Genomic DNA, 15,605 nt, shown 5'->3' with positions numbered 1-15,605 from the left:
ATTGGGATTGTTTTCCCCCCACCTCCTTTCTTTCCCTGCACGTGTGAACCCACGCCATTTGAGTGGTTCGCGGGATCGGGACTCAAAATCGTCTGCATGGAGACCCCGGAATCCACCCTGGGGCTGGAGCCCTTCGCCCCGCGGAAAGGGCGCCTCCCAGCGTTCCTACGCCGCTCGGCATCCCCCTAAGACCCCTGCCAGGTAGGCTGGGCGGCCGGGCCGATTCTCTGCAGCGCCCGCTTTTCGCCCCGCTCACCTTTATTCTTTCCCCCGATTCTTCTGCATGTCCTGGAGTAGCTGCTGCTCGAAGCCTCCCGGATGAACGCTGCGGCTCCTCGACCCTCCCGCCGCCCCTTTGCAAGCCAAAGGCGAGCAAAGCAATTGTTACAAGCGTCGCCCCGGGCAACCGAGGGGCGGGAGCCCTGGTGAGCCGCCACGCCCCCCCCCTTGACCGGGGGAAAGTCCGGGCGGGGGAGGCGAGAAAAGGGCGCCCGGCATCCCGCAAAAAGCTCCGCGGAGCCTCCAACCACAGGAGCAGTCTATCCGCCAACAGGCTCGGGCTTTTGCCGCTGTTGGAGCCCGAGCGAGAAAGCAGAAGGTCGGCGGCTTAGGCATCTCTTTGCTGCCCGAGCATCTCCGGACACTCCTTCTTTTGCTGCCCCCGCCTTGCTCGGGGGCTCCCCCGAGGCATGTAGTCGGTTGCTCCTGCCACCTGCTCGTGCAAAAGGTTTTAATGGGGGGGGGGAGGTGGAATAGAGGCTGGGGGAGCCCCTCCATGGCAAGCTGAAATGTGACTGTGTTCACACAACCCAGGATTTGCTCGCGCATTCACGGGAAAAGCGAGTGCTAAAGCAACCCCGTGCCAAGCCGCGAGCGAACGCGCTTTCTGTCTCTTGGCCGCCCTCTAGCGGCCACCCCCATTGCCGCAGCCCAGGCTCTGTCTCTTTTAAGTATCGAGCGGCGGTGGAAGTCCTGTCGCTATTTGATGACGCAATGCGGACTTGGGACCGCGGCGGCGTTCGTCTCCTCCCATTTACGTCGACGCTTAGCGACGCGCGGTTGCTAGGGACGCCATGGACGCTACCAAGAGGCCTCTCTATATCCCTCCGCAGATGGGGCTGTACGCGGAAAAGCACCGTCTTTTCGAAATAATGCAGGTGAGGGGAAGCGAGGCCCCGCCGTCTCGTTAGCGAAGAACGGCCACCTCCCTTCGCTGCGCGGAGAACTGATAAGTTCTTCTGGGCAGGAACGGGAACGGGTGAGAACTCCCGGCAGCCACCGCTGCGAGCTGGCGGCTTGCTCGAAAACTACATTTCCCAGCATGCTCTAGGCTGGCGAGGCTTCCCAGTCCCTAGCAGAGCGTGCAAACGCTGCTTTTGCAAATTTGCTGGACTCCAATACCCATGCGGGATGGGGATGAGGGACATTGGAATATAGCGGGCACCAGTATGGAGAAGTCCGGGGGGCGTCTTTCTTAGGCAGGCTGAGGATTATGGGGCTTGAAGTTGGGGGACACCAGATTGGAAAAAAATGCATGATTTCTGCAGGGTTGCAATTTGATGCAATTTAAAGGCACGGATGAATGCGGGGGAATTACTTCTTTCTCCAGGTGATTTTATTGAGAGTGGATTTTATTGATTTTATTGATCAATATTGAAAATAAAAATTGATTTTTTTTTAAATGGATGGATTGAAAATGGATTGAGATAAATATTATGTGGAGTCCTGGGTGCTCTCTGAGCCTTGTTGTTTTCTTGCAGACGTTTCATTGCCAGGCTAGGCAACATCTTCAGTGCTCCAAATATTCTGTTCAAATATGATTATCTCAGTCATAAGAGGAAGAGGGGTGGAAAAATGATTGCAAAAGTGGGAAACGACTTTCTGTGTGGCTAAGATGCATTCCTATCCAGCTCCTTAATTGCATTTAATAAACGGCAACGGCGCTTGAGTTCTCTCCTGCTTGAAAATCTGAAACAAACACAGGAATCTTAAAAAATCTGGCAGAAGTTTCTATTGCAACAACCAGTTTTTCCAACTCCAGCCTCTCCTGATCAGGATAGTTTCCCTGCTTGTTTATTTAGTGTTGCTATTGTACCAAAATAATAACAATGAGGACAAGCTTTGTATCACTTCAACAATGGTTGGGTGATGCTATGAGTCGCCAGTGGAGAAAAGCCATCAGCCTCTCTGAATTTCTCCTTTCTGCCCTGCCTTCCATAAGGTATAAGTACTAGATATCCATAACTTACCTTTATTGGCCGTGCGTGGATCAGGATACTTCTTTTTATAAGCCACGTACTGTTGCTACAATCTCCCCTTCAGCGTTTCTGTCAAGACAATTGTCAGACCATGGAAATGGGATCACAACACTGAGCCAGATTACAGTACAAAGCTGTCATATGCATGCCACCTCCCAGTACAATAATTCTGGGTTCTTTTGCTGACTGGTAAAAGTCCAATAAAGACATTATCTGGCACTGCTAGGCGGTTTTTCAGAGTGTTTACAAATTTGGAAGTGGGGGGAAAGAAGTAATATTTTAAAGCAGCCTTTCTCAACCTTTTGACCCCGGAGGAACCCTTGAAATATTTTTCAGGCCTGGGGGAACCCCTGCACATTCAGGTTCAAATATAATTACAAAATTATTGTATTCATTTCATGGGTAGGCCTGTATAGATGCCTGAACTGTGTTCTTAAACTAAAAATAAAGAATGGCACTTGCCTGAATTTGAAATAATTTTTTAGACAAATCGTGATCTCCCAGGGAACCCCTAGAGAGCTCTCACGGAACCCGAGGGTGCCAGAGAACCCTGGCTGAGAAACCCTGCTGTAAAGAGTGAGCTAGAAAGGTAATCTGTTTTTGTTGCAGTTTGTGTTGTTGTTAGATAGAATGCTTCCCAATTACAGATCTGCTACATTCCTAGGCTTCTGAACTATTTTTTACTCTTAGCAGTCCCTGTGTAATAAACCAGGATTTTTTTTTCTCTACGACTGGAATTGCTAATTGTTTGTTGAGAAGATTCAGTGAACAGCACATAAATTTCTCAGGAAATTAACGGATAGGATCACGTCTACAGATTTTGCCTTGTAGACAGGGAAGAGAGAATTGCTTTCTTTTGCAAAGCTGGACATTCAGAGCTTCCTTTGGGGGACTGACAGGATGATCTTCTTTTTGTCCTGCTTCAAACCCCAGTGTGTGGGATGACAGGACCTTCAAGCTTTGTTTCACACCGTAACACTGTTCAGACAACACACTTAGCAGTTTTCCCTTCTGGATTTACACCGCACCTTGAACCTTAAGTGAAGCAAATGGGTTGCTTGCTAAGCTGCAAAAACCAAAAAGCAAGTTTAGCACTAACCAAGTGATTGCAACACAGACAAATACTCTATGACTCTGTTCTCTAGGCAGTGGAACGCAACCAGCAAGAAAATCAGGAGAACTGTACGAAATTCAACTTGATTTGGGAAAGGTCACAGTAACCTCTTGTGGCAAGTAAGAGCTATTGCATATAAATCATATATATGCAGCCGTACATGGTGAGAAGGGCAGAGTATTTCTCCCCTAATTCTTGGCCAAAATGGACACACTTTTCTTCCGATTTGGGATCTGTTCCCAAGCTGTGGAACGTATTCAACTGTGGAAAAGCTATGCAGCTCCAGGTTGAACAGTTGGGCTCTTGGCATTCTCTGAGCTTGGTGGTTTTCCTGCCGATGTCACGCATCGGAACATACGCATCCCAATCACTTTCATTGTTTTTTCCCCCTGTCAAATCTCTACAGTCTTAATCGCCCCCAGAGGCTTATCCATACCCTAATGGTAATTTATTTATTGTATTTGATTTATATTGCCGTTCATCTCTCCAAGGCAGTGCAGTCAAAGCATCAGTAGAACAATAAATAAGAAAATAGCTAGACACGTAACAGAAACCAAAAAGCAGGTATATGACTGATTCACCTGTCATGCTAGGCCACAATGTGATTGGTTAGGGGTCTGGCCTGGTTTAATGTGTGAACCTGCCGGTTATAGATCTACCACCTCCCAAGATGGTTTATTTTATTGTTGAGTAGCTCTTATGCTTAGAACATTTTTCCTGATGCCCAGTTGAATACTCCTTCCTTGTACTGTAAACCCATTTTGACATATCCCGGCTTTCGAAACATCTCAGAACAAATCTGTCCTAACTTCTCTGTTGGAAATCTCTGACCGTTACAGGTAGTCCTCGCTTAACGACCACAATTGAGACCAGAATTTTAGTTGCTAAGTGAATCCGACCCAATTATACAACCTGTTTTTGTGGCAGTCATTAAGCAAACCATGTGGTCGTTAAGCAAATAATGCAGTTCCCGATTGATTTTGCTTGCCAGAAGCCGGCTGGGAAGGTTGAAAATGGCGATCATGTGACCACAGGATGCTGCGATGGTCATAAATGCAAACTGGTTGCCCAGCGCCCAGATTGTGATCACGTGACCACAAGGATGCTGCAATGGTCGTTAAGTATGAGCACTGGTTGTAAGCCAGTTTTTTCAGCACCATCGTAAGTCTGAACCATCACTAAACAAATGGTCATTAAGTGAGGACTACATGTACTCATAAGGTAGCCCTTCCGGATACCTTATTGTCTTGGTGGCTCTCCTCTGGACACGATCCAGGTTGGTTGTTCTAAAATGCGCCATCCAGAACTGGGTGCAGTATTGTAGCCACATTCTGATCAATGTCAGATAAAATGCTGGTGGATTGATGCTAATTAAAGAAGCAAGAAGAAAGGATATAAGGCAGGCAGTTGGAAATGCAAAACCAGCGAAGTAATGTGGCCCTATCTTTATTTATTTTTTTATTTTTTAATAATCACTTCTTATTTCACACGTTTCCCCCTCTTCCTAGCAGAGATCTCCAGTGGCGACAGATTCAGGATGAGGCCAAGAAGCGGATCATTTTTCTTTCATTCATTCATTCATTCATTCATTCATTCATTCACTCATTCGTTTGAGGCATCAGACACACACACTTCTGCCCCGTTTCTCACAGCTATTTTGTTAGCTGGGCTGAGAGCGAATGATTGGATCTATCCGTCTGAGTTTCTTGTTGCAACTGTTCCATTTTTCTATTGAATCAGAGCTGTTGCAACATCTGTAGTGACCTGGGATTTGATCTCAGTTTCTCTAGGTCAGTGTATCTTAAAATATGGCCTGAGGACCCTTGGGGGTCCCCCGAGACCCTCTCAGGGGTCTATGAAATCAAAATTATTTGCCAGATATTGACGATATCGTCAATACCTTGCAAAAATTTAAGAAGAGATCTTGCAAAAATTTAAAGCAATTGCACTCTTCTCATCATTTTTTACTTGTTAAAAAAATTACAGGGTTTTTTCCATGAAAAATACGTTACTTCTGGTAATATCTAATGGGTTTAGTATTGTCATTTTCATGTGGTTCAATAAGTAAAGGTTCTACGAATGCGTCGGTTTTAATTTTTAATACGATCAATGCTGATAAATATAACCCATACAAACAAAAGCTCTTTTGGTGTCCTCCGTGATTTTTAAAAGTGGGGAGGGGTCCTGAGAGCAAAAGGGTTAAGCAAAGCTGCTCTAGGTTAAACCTTCATTAGTTAGTGTCAGTTAATGGGGTGGGGGGGAGAAAAACCGGTCACCAAATTGCTGTAACAGCCGCCCAGAGTCGGATGTTGTAAACATTTAATTGATTAATCAATCATTTATTTTCTAGATTTTCTAAGTGGCATCGCACCAGTTTCTAAAAACGGGTTCATAAGGGAGGGCTTTTGTTAGTTAATTGTGGCTTTGCAAAGCTTTCAATCTGTGGAAAAGATTTGGGCTGGTGACCAGGAATCGCTTCCTTGTTACTTAGTTCATTTATTCATTTCTAGGATTTGCTGGGAGGTTTGTTAATCCACCGGCCAGAGAACCCGCTTGACTTCTTGATAAGGCAGTTAAAATTCAGCAACTGTGATGGTGAGTAAGGGAAGGTGATTGTTGGCTTGTGATCAGGCGGCTAGCAATATCCGAAAGGGGTTTGTTTTGTGGAGTGCAATTTGTTAAGTTATCATAGTGATAATAATTTAAATATGCATGCTGCCAAATCTGTCCAGACTCTTTTTTTCCTGTCTTCTTCCCTTTTTTTTCTGGCCATCTGCTTCTTTATCCAATTTGCTTGCAACAACTCTTTCAGGTTGGTTGGGTTGAGAAAGAACGACTGGCCCAAAGTCACCCAGGGAACATTGATGGTCCAAAATGTAACTACAGCGCCCCAGTTCCTCTAAAGTTAAGCAAACCCAGTGGTTGGAAAAGGTATTAATCCAGTCTGCATTTTTTTTTTTAACGAGGAGGTATGGCGATCTGCTGAAATTCTGAGCAGCTTTCCCAAACTGGGGCGAATGATTACATCTTCCAGAATTGATCATGTAACCTGGGGATTTTGGAAGTTGTCTAATTCCCAAACATCTGTAGGATTCCAGGTTCAGAAGAAGACTTTAGAACATTTCTCGAACCTGGCAACTTTTAAGATGTGTGGACTTCAACTCCCAGAATTCCCCATTCAACGTGTTTTAAGATGCATGGACTTCAACTCCCAGAATTCCCCATTCAACGTGCTTTAAGATGCATGGACTTCAACTCCCAGAATTCCCCATTCAACGTGCTTTAAGATGCATGGACTTCGACTCCCACAATTGCTGGCTGGGGAATTCTGGGAGTTGAAGTCCACACCTCTTAATGTTGCCAAGTTTGAAAAACGCTGGTTTAGAATGTCCTTGATAAATAGGTGAAGGCAGGACCAACCTCAAATAAAAATTAAGAGCTGATGAGGAAGGAATAATAGCAGAAGAGGAATTAATTCTGGTTTAGTAGCATTTTTTTTTTGTCTTGATCTTGGAGGAGGTGCTGACTGTTTGGGAAGAAGGGGGGAAAAAAGCCCTTCACTTTATTAAAGTCATCAGTAAAGTTATGAATTTTCATGATCTCTGCTTGCAAGTCAGTTTTCACCCCAGAGAAGATTTCAAGCAGAGATGTGGAGGCAAAAAAGAAAAGAAGGAAGTATCTATTCCAGTTGTGAAGCCAGAAGTGATTTTAATTAGTAATAAATTCTAAAGTAATCCTGTAGAACAGGGAGATGCCCCACCACCACCTCCCCACATACTTCAGAAAAGCAATAATAATTTATATTGAAATTCATTGACAAGGATAGAGCTGGTGAAGATTTAAAAGCAGGGGCTGAAATCATTGAGAAAACCAGCTTGTAGCTTTATCGGGACCAATCCCTGTTGATGACAGGTATGCAGAATTTTTCCTTTCCATGAATTTTTAAAAAATTAAATTTGTATTTGTGGAGGGAGGCTACATTGTTTCTTCAGACGCTGTATGATTAATTTATGGCATTCATCGCTGCAAGATGCAGTGTGATCCCTGCAAGATACGGCTTTAAAAGAGGACTAGATACATTTGTGGAAATGGAGAGGTCCGCTGATAGCTAATATGAAAATTTTATTGACCTAATCAACTTTTAGGAAGTTGCGCTGGTGTCCTCTTTTCGTCCCCCAACCCTTGGGGATGACTTGGTTCATACACCAACTAAGCCAAGTTTGTTGAACCACGGTTGGCTGGAATCTGGAAAGAGGCTCCCACCAAGATCCAGATGGCCCCACTCTGCTGTTGTTCAGAAGAACCATGAAGAGCTGGCTCTTCACCCAGACCTTCAGCAAGGGAGAGGGAGATCCCACACTTCATTGTGCTCACCATATTTTATCTTTATCTTTCGTTGATTTTTTTGCAATTTCTTTGATTGTTGCGAGCTGCCCAGAGTCACTAGGAGTCGGTCAGCATACAAGTTGAAAAATTCTAATAATTTATAAATTGATTATTTATAAGTGTTGGGCGATTAATATTCTTAATCGCCCAATACTTCCCGTAGGACTGACTTTCCACAGACAAGCAAGAAGCTGTTTGCACAAAGTAAAAGCGCTCATGAGCCTTTCCAACTCCTCTGTCTGGGCTGCCAAACCAGAGAACAAACCAGGATTGCATGTAGCTTGGCTTGTTTCATGTAGGCCAGAATTACAGTTTAAGAAACTCTGGGTTGCTGAACAATCCAAGAACAAACCAGAGTTGCAATTGTTTTGTTCAGCAGTTCTCTAGAGTTTCATGCTGGCCCATCATGTTATGCCAGGGTTTGGACAAACCCAAATTCTATCCTGGTTTATCCAGCTTCCATGAAAGGAATAAGGAGCAAAGCAGAAAGTGAGTTATTTCTACTATTTCCCATAACAGATTTCTTTTCAGGGATACTAAAAATATTCTGATCTGCCCTTAAACGGGCATATGCTTTCCAACTACTACATTCTTAGCATTCATGAAGCTGGGTCTTAATTTCCGAAATGGCACAAATTTGGGAGAAGCTAAATTCTAGTTCTGCTGATCAGTTGGATGGCTGAAAGTTTACAGGTAGTCCTCACTTAATGACCATTTGTTTAGCAATGGTTCAGACTTATGACAGTGCTGGAAAAAACAACTTACAACTGATGCTCACGCTTATGACCGTTGCAGCATTCCTTGGTCACGTGATCATGATTTGGGCGCTTGGCAACCAGTTCACATTTATGACCATTGCAGCATCCTGTGGTCACGTGATCGCCATTTTTTACTTTCCCAGCCAGCTTCTGACAAGCAAAATTAATGGGGAACCATGTAATCTGCTTAACTACCATGTGGTTCGCTTAGTGACTGCAGTGATTCACTTAATGACAGCTGCCAAAAAGGTCGTAAAATACGGTTGGATTCGCTTAATGACCATTTTGCCTAGCAACTGAAATTTTGGTCTCAATTGTGGTCATTAAGCAAGGGCTACCTGTATTTATTACCTATTTATTAAATATATAGTTACATATCTAGCGGCCCATCTCGCTGCTGCGACTCTGGGCAGCTTCCAGAGTTAAAAACCGAAAAAGCAAAAAAAAAAAAAAAAAGGCAAAAAGAAATAAAATTAAAAACAAGAGAACGATTAAACCATTTTTAAAAAGGGGGGTTTTGAACCACACCTCTTCTCTATAAATAAGGATCACTCCACAAAGTAGCATTCCTGACATTTTTAAAATCCTGTTCTAGAACTCGGCTTTTGGAACAAGACGTTACCTAGGTGGTTCATCCCTCTGCCGTGATCCAGGATGAGTCCGGATGCTTCGGTGTGTTAGACAGCGCTGGGTCACCGTCTGTTTAACTCTTTGCTGTTTGCTGTTTTGTGTTAATTGTGTGTTTGCAGCTGGGGAGGTTTAAGCAGAACATATGTAGTTACCCTGGGAGGATTAGCTTTGCATCCCCCCCCCATCCATGGCATATGTTTAGGGACCATGGAAGATTCTTACCAGCGTGCAAATGAGTAAATCAGTGCATTTGCTACGTCTGCTGCCTGCTCCTAAGCAGAAGGAAAACCAGATTTAGTACAAAGTGAGCATTTATGGTAGCCCTGGGCAATATTAAAGTGTGAGATGGTGTGTATAATGATACATTTCGTTTTTTATCAGACGTTTGTCCAAGAAAGCTGTGTATTAAAGCTTCAGCACCTCGGGGTTTTCGTCTGAATTTTAAATCATGCTCCTACTTAAACCTCAAAAGGATCTGCAGCTAGAAAGCTTCTTTTTAATTTTTTCTTTTTTCTAGTTTGCTTTGAAGCGGGTTGAAGAAGTTGATTAGGGCTGGCACCAAAGCACATTTCAATGACTCTGTTTATAAATAATTCCTCATTACCACGCTGGAATTTCAAGGTGTTAAAATTCTAAAAAAAAAAGAGAGAAAGAAAAAGAAGGGGAGAGAAAAAAGGGAGAGGAAAAGGCTGTACGTTTTAATCATATTGGAGTTTGAAAGAAATTAGGCGGTGAAACAGCTTAATGTACTCTTTTAAGGTATTCTTTTCCTGGCATTGTGAATTCTTTTTGTTACACTTTTCAAAACCAATAAGCGAAGGAACATTTCCTTAAACCTCTCAAGTCAAAAGAGCTTTGTTAAGACAAATTTGCAATCTGGGGATTTGAACGTGATTCAAAAGTTGTCATTGTCCAGCTCTGTGTCAAAAGTGCTTGCAAAGCTTTTGGGGGAATAAAATGCTCACCATCATTCCTCTCTCTTAGCTATCTTGTAGTTTTTATTTTATTTTATCTTTATCTTTATTATCTTTATCTTTATCTTTATCTTTATCTTTATCTTTATCTTTATCTTTATCTTTATCTTTATCTTTATCTTTATCTTTATCTTTATCTTTATCTTTATCCTTATCTTTATCCTTATCTTTATCCTTATCCTTATCCTTATCCTTATCCTTATCCTCATCCTCATCCTCATCCTCATCCTTATTACTTTCTTTTATTTTTATTTTAGATTTTTAGGCCACCACAGTCTTTTGCCTCTTGGCTGTTTGGAGAAAACAGAAAACCTCCTCAAAGCATGTGAATGAAAGCAGTAAAACCCTTTTAGAAAATCCTACATTTGTTTTAAAAAACAGTATCGCAATGTCAGTGAGCAGTTTGAATGTTGCTGGATTAATTAGTGAATGTAAAAGCCCTCTGGAAGAGCTGCAACACTTTGGTTCATGTCACACCCTAAGCCACATTAGGGCTTAACCAGGTTACTTGGATTCTACAATGTGGGGGACCAACGGCTGGGTTCCCACAACTAAAAAGTACCCAACTCCATTGTAGCTGGGTTGTGTGAACCCAGCCCTGCGTGGGGGAGAAAAGAAAGCGGGATTTCCTCCCCTCCCCACACAAATTTGCTATCTTTAAATGGCACTCCACCTTAGTAACATTCCTCCCCTCCCCAAAGCCTGCTTAAATTCCATTTCTTTCTTAATTCAGACATTCCCTGTAATCCTGGCTTGATGGCTGGAGGGCCTCTGCCTCAATGTCTCGGGCCTTCTCCATAGTTTAATCCCCACGTTAGCAACGATGCTCAAGAGAGAAGACTGAAGATTCCCCCCGCCCCATCTGCAAGGAAACAAAAATTCATTGGCACGAAGGACAAAGGGAACAGACACATCAGGATGTTTCCTTCCTCTTGCTTTTAATTGTGCTCGGAACCAAAAAGGTCGGCCGTCGACAACACCCTCCCACACACACCAACACACAAAGGAAACAAGATCAGGGAGAATTGGATATGAACGTTGAGCAAGGGCAGAAAGAACTGAGGAAAAATGCAGAATAACGGGCTTTTCTCCAGTGGCTGGGAGAAAAGTTTTTTTCTTTCTCTTTTTCTCTGCCGGCTCCAGAAGTACCTTGAAAATGCGCAGGTTCTTCTCTTTCTGGCTCTGCCTGGGAGGTAGCTAGTTACAACCGCAAGACATGAGAAGAAAGATAAACTCCCCCATTCGCCTTCCCGACCTGCAAAAATATCTGCCAGGCCGGCAGGTGTAGGAAGGCGCTGTGTGGAAGGAGCGGGTGTCGAGCTCCGCATCCAACCTTGAACCAACACCCCATTGGGTTGGCTTCCGTGTAGGGTGTTGTGTGGATGTAGACGTCGTGGTGGACCAGTTGTTCAAGACTGAGCGTGGGTGTGCGAGCCTAGCCCGTGGTGGCTTGCTGGATAAACCGTAGTGAAGTAAACAAGGGTCCGGCAAGACTGGGTGTTTGGGGACGCTTGCTTCCCAAAACACAACCTACACGTTGTATGATGAAGTCTTTGCTTATTGCTGAGGACCAAAAAGTCTTCCATGCTTTATCTGGTTGCCTTTGGAATGCTCTTGTTAATGCACACCCACACACACACGTGCTCTTCAGCACCAATGCATCAAAGGGAGGATAGAAACAGGCCACCTAAAAAATACTCCTGCTGCCATAATCCCTTGCCCCTGGCCATAGTAGCAAGGCCTCATGGGAGTTGAAGTCCAAAATGTCTGGAGGGCCTCCAAGGTAGAGGACCTTCTCTTTCTACCGTTCAATTTTCTTCGAACCTCAGCCCCCACCCCTCCAAACTGGAGGTCCATGTTGAGGTGGCCAAGACTCCTCAGAAGCACAAAGCTGAACACGAGGGAGGTAGACTCTCATAATGTGCACTGTAATTAGGAAAGGACCCGGCTCCATAAGAACTGTGAAGCTTGACAGTCACGTGTTTTTCTTTAATCCATAGCTCCAAGGATCTTTTTGCTTGGTCCTCCAGCCGCTGGGAAAACTACGATTGTGAGTATCTCCCCCTCCCCCTCCTTCTCCTCTTCCTCCTCTACCCATGTCTCTCCTCCTCCTTCTCCTCCTGTCCTTCCCCATCTCTCCTTCTCCTTCTCCTCTCCGTCTCTCCTTCTCCTTCTGTCCTTCCCCATCTCTCCCCCTCCTTCTCCTTCTCCTCTCCATCTCTCCTTCTCCTTCTGTCCTTCCCCATCTCTCCCCCTCCTTCTCCTTCTCCTCTCCTTCTCTCCTTCTCCTTCTGTCCTTCCCCATCTCTCCCCCTCCTTCTCCTTTTCCTCTCCGTCTCTCCTTCTCCTTCTGTCCTTCCCCATCTCTCCCCCTCCTTCTCCTTCTCCTCTCCGTCTCTCCTTCTCCTCCTGTCCTTCCCCATCTCTCCATCTCTCCTTCTCCTTCTGTCCTTCCCCATCTCTCCTCCTCCTTCTCCTTCTCCTCTCCGTCTCTCCTTCTCCTTCTGTCCTTCCCCATCTGTCCTTCTCCTTCTCCTCTCCATCTCTCCTTCTCCTTCTGTCCTTCCCCATCTCTCCCCCTCCTTCTCCTTCTCCTCTCCGTCTCTCCTTCTCCTTCTGTCCTTCCCCATCTCTCCTTCTCCTTCTCCTCCTCTCCATCTCTCCTTCTCCTTCTGTCCTTCCCCATCTCTCCTCCTCCTTCTCCTTCTCCTCTCCGTCTCTCCTTCTCCTTCTGTCCTTCCCCATCTCTCCTTCTCCTCTCTGTCTCTCCTTCTCCTTCTGTCCTTCCCCATCTCTCCTCCTCCTCCTCCTCCTCCTTCTGAAGCCCCTTTTCATCACATTTGGAGGAAGCAAGTGCCCTCCTTGAATTATGACAAGAAGACCATCCTCTTGGCTGTCCTAAAGATCACTTAAAAGCGGTAGAAGGGGCTGTGCTCCCCGGATCAACACTGTAAGCGTTATGCCACCTGTAATTTCAGGTATTATCTCACAGGGCTGTGTAAGGTTTTCAGTTCCATTGCTCTGTTCTGATGATCTCTCCAGATCTTTGTTAATTAACGACACGGTCTTTTATTGATTGATTGATAGCTGGAGGGCTCTTGGTTGGGGGGAAGTTGCTTAATGCTACATAGTATTCTAACACCGGAAAAGGCCATTGGCCCTCACTCTCTTCCCATTGTGCTAATTCGCATTAAAGCATCCTGGATAAATATCTAGCCAGCCTCTGCTTGAAACATCCCAGGAAGAAAAAGCTTCTGAACGGAGGAGCAGGAGGATATATTTTCAGAGCCCATAAATGTCACCGTCCCAAATTCCCATTGTGTCAAATTTAACAGTAGTTTCTCCCTCTCTCTTTTGAAGCAGCTTTTGGCTTTTGTGTGAGCACCGTGGGTGTCTTTTCCTGCCAGGAACTGTTCCAAGTGGTCCCTGCAAATGAAAAACTCCGGCAACGCAGAGTTTTTATTTTCTTCAAATATACTTTGGAGAGACACATTTTTTCCCCCTCCCTTTCCCTTCTCCCACCTTGTTTCTCCCTGCAGGCAATGTGGCTGAGTAAACAATTGATAATCCCCCGGATATCCCGGGAGAATTTGTTAACCAATGAGTGGTCAGCACTAGCAAGCGAAGTGCAACACCATCAGGAGAGAAAAGAGGTATGTTACTGGAAGTAACAAGGCTGTCTCGGCATGCAAGGGAAAAATAAATTGTGGCGTTTGTTGGGTTTTTCCGGCAGGCGCACGACAAGGGGTCCAATTATTGGCCTTTCGTTTGCATCAAGGACGGCTCCAGTGCGCCCTTCTGAGCCCCCGATAACAGGCTTGTGGGCCGGGATAGGAACAGCAGAGATTGGTGGTTGGTGTTTCCTTTCTGGATTCACGGCCTGCCAAGACCCTGTGAGTTGAAAGAGGGTAATTGTTGGGAAAGAGAGCCTCAAATACCAGGGCTCTACCACCCCAATAGGGATCCATGTGTAGGTTTTCCCCCCCGTTATTTTAATTAACTACGTATGGCAATTTGAAGAGGGTAAGGAAGAGGGCTGGGGAGGGGAGCCTCCATGCTTCCCAAATCCTGGGGTCATGCTGGAATCCGAGGGAAGCGTTTTCTCTCTCGGAACTCAGGAGATGCAGAGGGGCAATTGCGGGAATTTTACGCAGCTGAGTTAGCAAGTTAGAAAGGAAAGAGGGGATGCTGAAGCCCAGGGCCGGTTTGCTTTTGGCGAAGTGTATGAGCGGTGTGGAGTTAAAATAGGTCTTCTGCCTCTTCTCCTGGTGGAATGAAATTGTTTCTCTTTTCACAGCCTGTCCCACTCGATTGGATAGAGTATGGGTGCTCCAGGCCCCTTCCCTTAAAAGTGCGCACCTTGCAGGACCAAGGAAACGTGGCTTTTCCATGGCAGCCGCTATCTTGTGGAACCCCCTTCCACTTGAGACCTGCCAGCCCCCACTTAGCCTTCTCCAAAACCATAAAAAAACCTCTTCCCCCAAGTGCTGGGATAGGGTGAAGTTGGAGCTGGAAGACTGGGCCGTTGGCTCTGTCAAGGCAGTTGTGGCACCAGATGCCTTTGGTTTTATTCTTAGGGTTTTCTGCTTTTATTTTTTTGCATGACGTTGATTTTCTACCCTTGTTGTGAGCCGTCCAGAGCGGTGGTTCGAAGATGGGTGGCCATACAAGTCAATAAAATAATAAGAAAAGAAAAGAAAATAGTTTCCACCCTAGTGTGGTCAAGTAAGAGTAATTTCCCTCTCAAGTGATGGGTGGCAATATCTTGGCTACCCCACCAAGTCTTGTAAGACTCTACGTTTTGAGGACATCGCAGGAGGATTTCTGGTGGTCAAAAACCAGAAGTCCGTTACCATCTTTCCAGACTGACACATTTAATTAAAAGGCATCACAGTGTTATTTTGTGAGCTGTTGCTCACATCTTTTAATAAAATGTGTTTAATCTGGAAAAGGTACCACCAATCTGCTTTTTTTTTTAAAAAACTTTCGAAGGATGCTTTACCTGTAGAATCAATGGAGCCGGGGAACTCATTCACTTCAAATCTCAGTTTCTAAGAGCAGAGGGAAAGTTGTGTGGCTGCTAATCCAACTTTTCCTTTTGGCTTCCTGGCTCTTGCTAGTTCAGTCACCGTGCCCCCAGCCTGATCTTTCCCCTCTTTTTTATTCAGCGTGAACAAAAGCAACAATCCAGAGCACTTTTTCCGGAGGCCCAAGATGGATTTTCATTCCATTCACAATAAAACCTCAGTTGATTTGAAGGGATGCGCATACACACACACACACGCACACACACACGTTTTTGAGCAAGGAAAAAAAAATCCCCTTTGGTTTAATTACCCTCATTATTAGCATATTCCAGGCTAATCAGTGGCGGTCTCAAGGATGCCCTGTAGGGTTTCCTTGATTATTACAGGGTAGGACATGAAAGGCAAAGAGACCTGGCAAAAATCGCGTGGCAGAGTAGGGAACGGCTAATGAAATCAAC

General features: G+C 45.0%; 1 protein-coding gene across 1 annotated transcript in view; it reads left to right on the top strand.

The window, feature by feature from the left end:
* Positions 1-1,058: 1,058 nt before the first annotated feature.
* The window catches only part of AK8 (adenylate kinase 8), a 65,296-nt gene continuing 50,749 nt past the window's right edge, over positions 1,059-15,605 (top strand). The window contains exons 1-4 of the mRNA XM_063316190.1: positions 1,059-1,157; positions 5,883-5,967; positions 12,121-12,170; positions 13,660-13,773. Coding sequence (XP_063172260.1) covers positions 1,074-1,157; positions 5,883-5,967; positions 12,121-12,170; positions 13,660-13,773 — 333 coding nt within the window. The 5' untranslated portion in view covers positions 1,059-1,073. The remainder of the gene's footprint in view (positions 1,158-5,882; positions 5,968-12,120; positions 12,171-13,659; positions 13,774-15,605) is intronic.

This window comes from Candoia aspera, chromosome 16, assembly GCF_035149785.1.
Source record: "Candoia aspera isolate rCanAsp1 chromosome 16, rCanAsp1.hap2, whole genome shotgun sequence".
In the NCBI taxonomy this organism is placed as follows: domain Eukaryota; kingdom Metazoa; phylum Chordata; class Lepidosauria; order Squamata; family Boidae; genus Candoia; species Candoia aspera.
The sequence above is the reverse complement of the archived record's forward strand: the minus strand, read 5'-3'. Positions and strand labels throughout refer to the sequence as shown.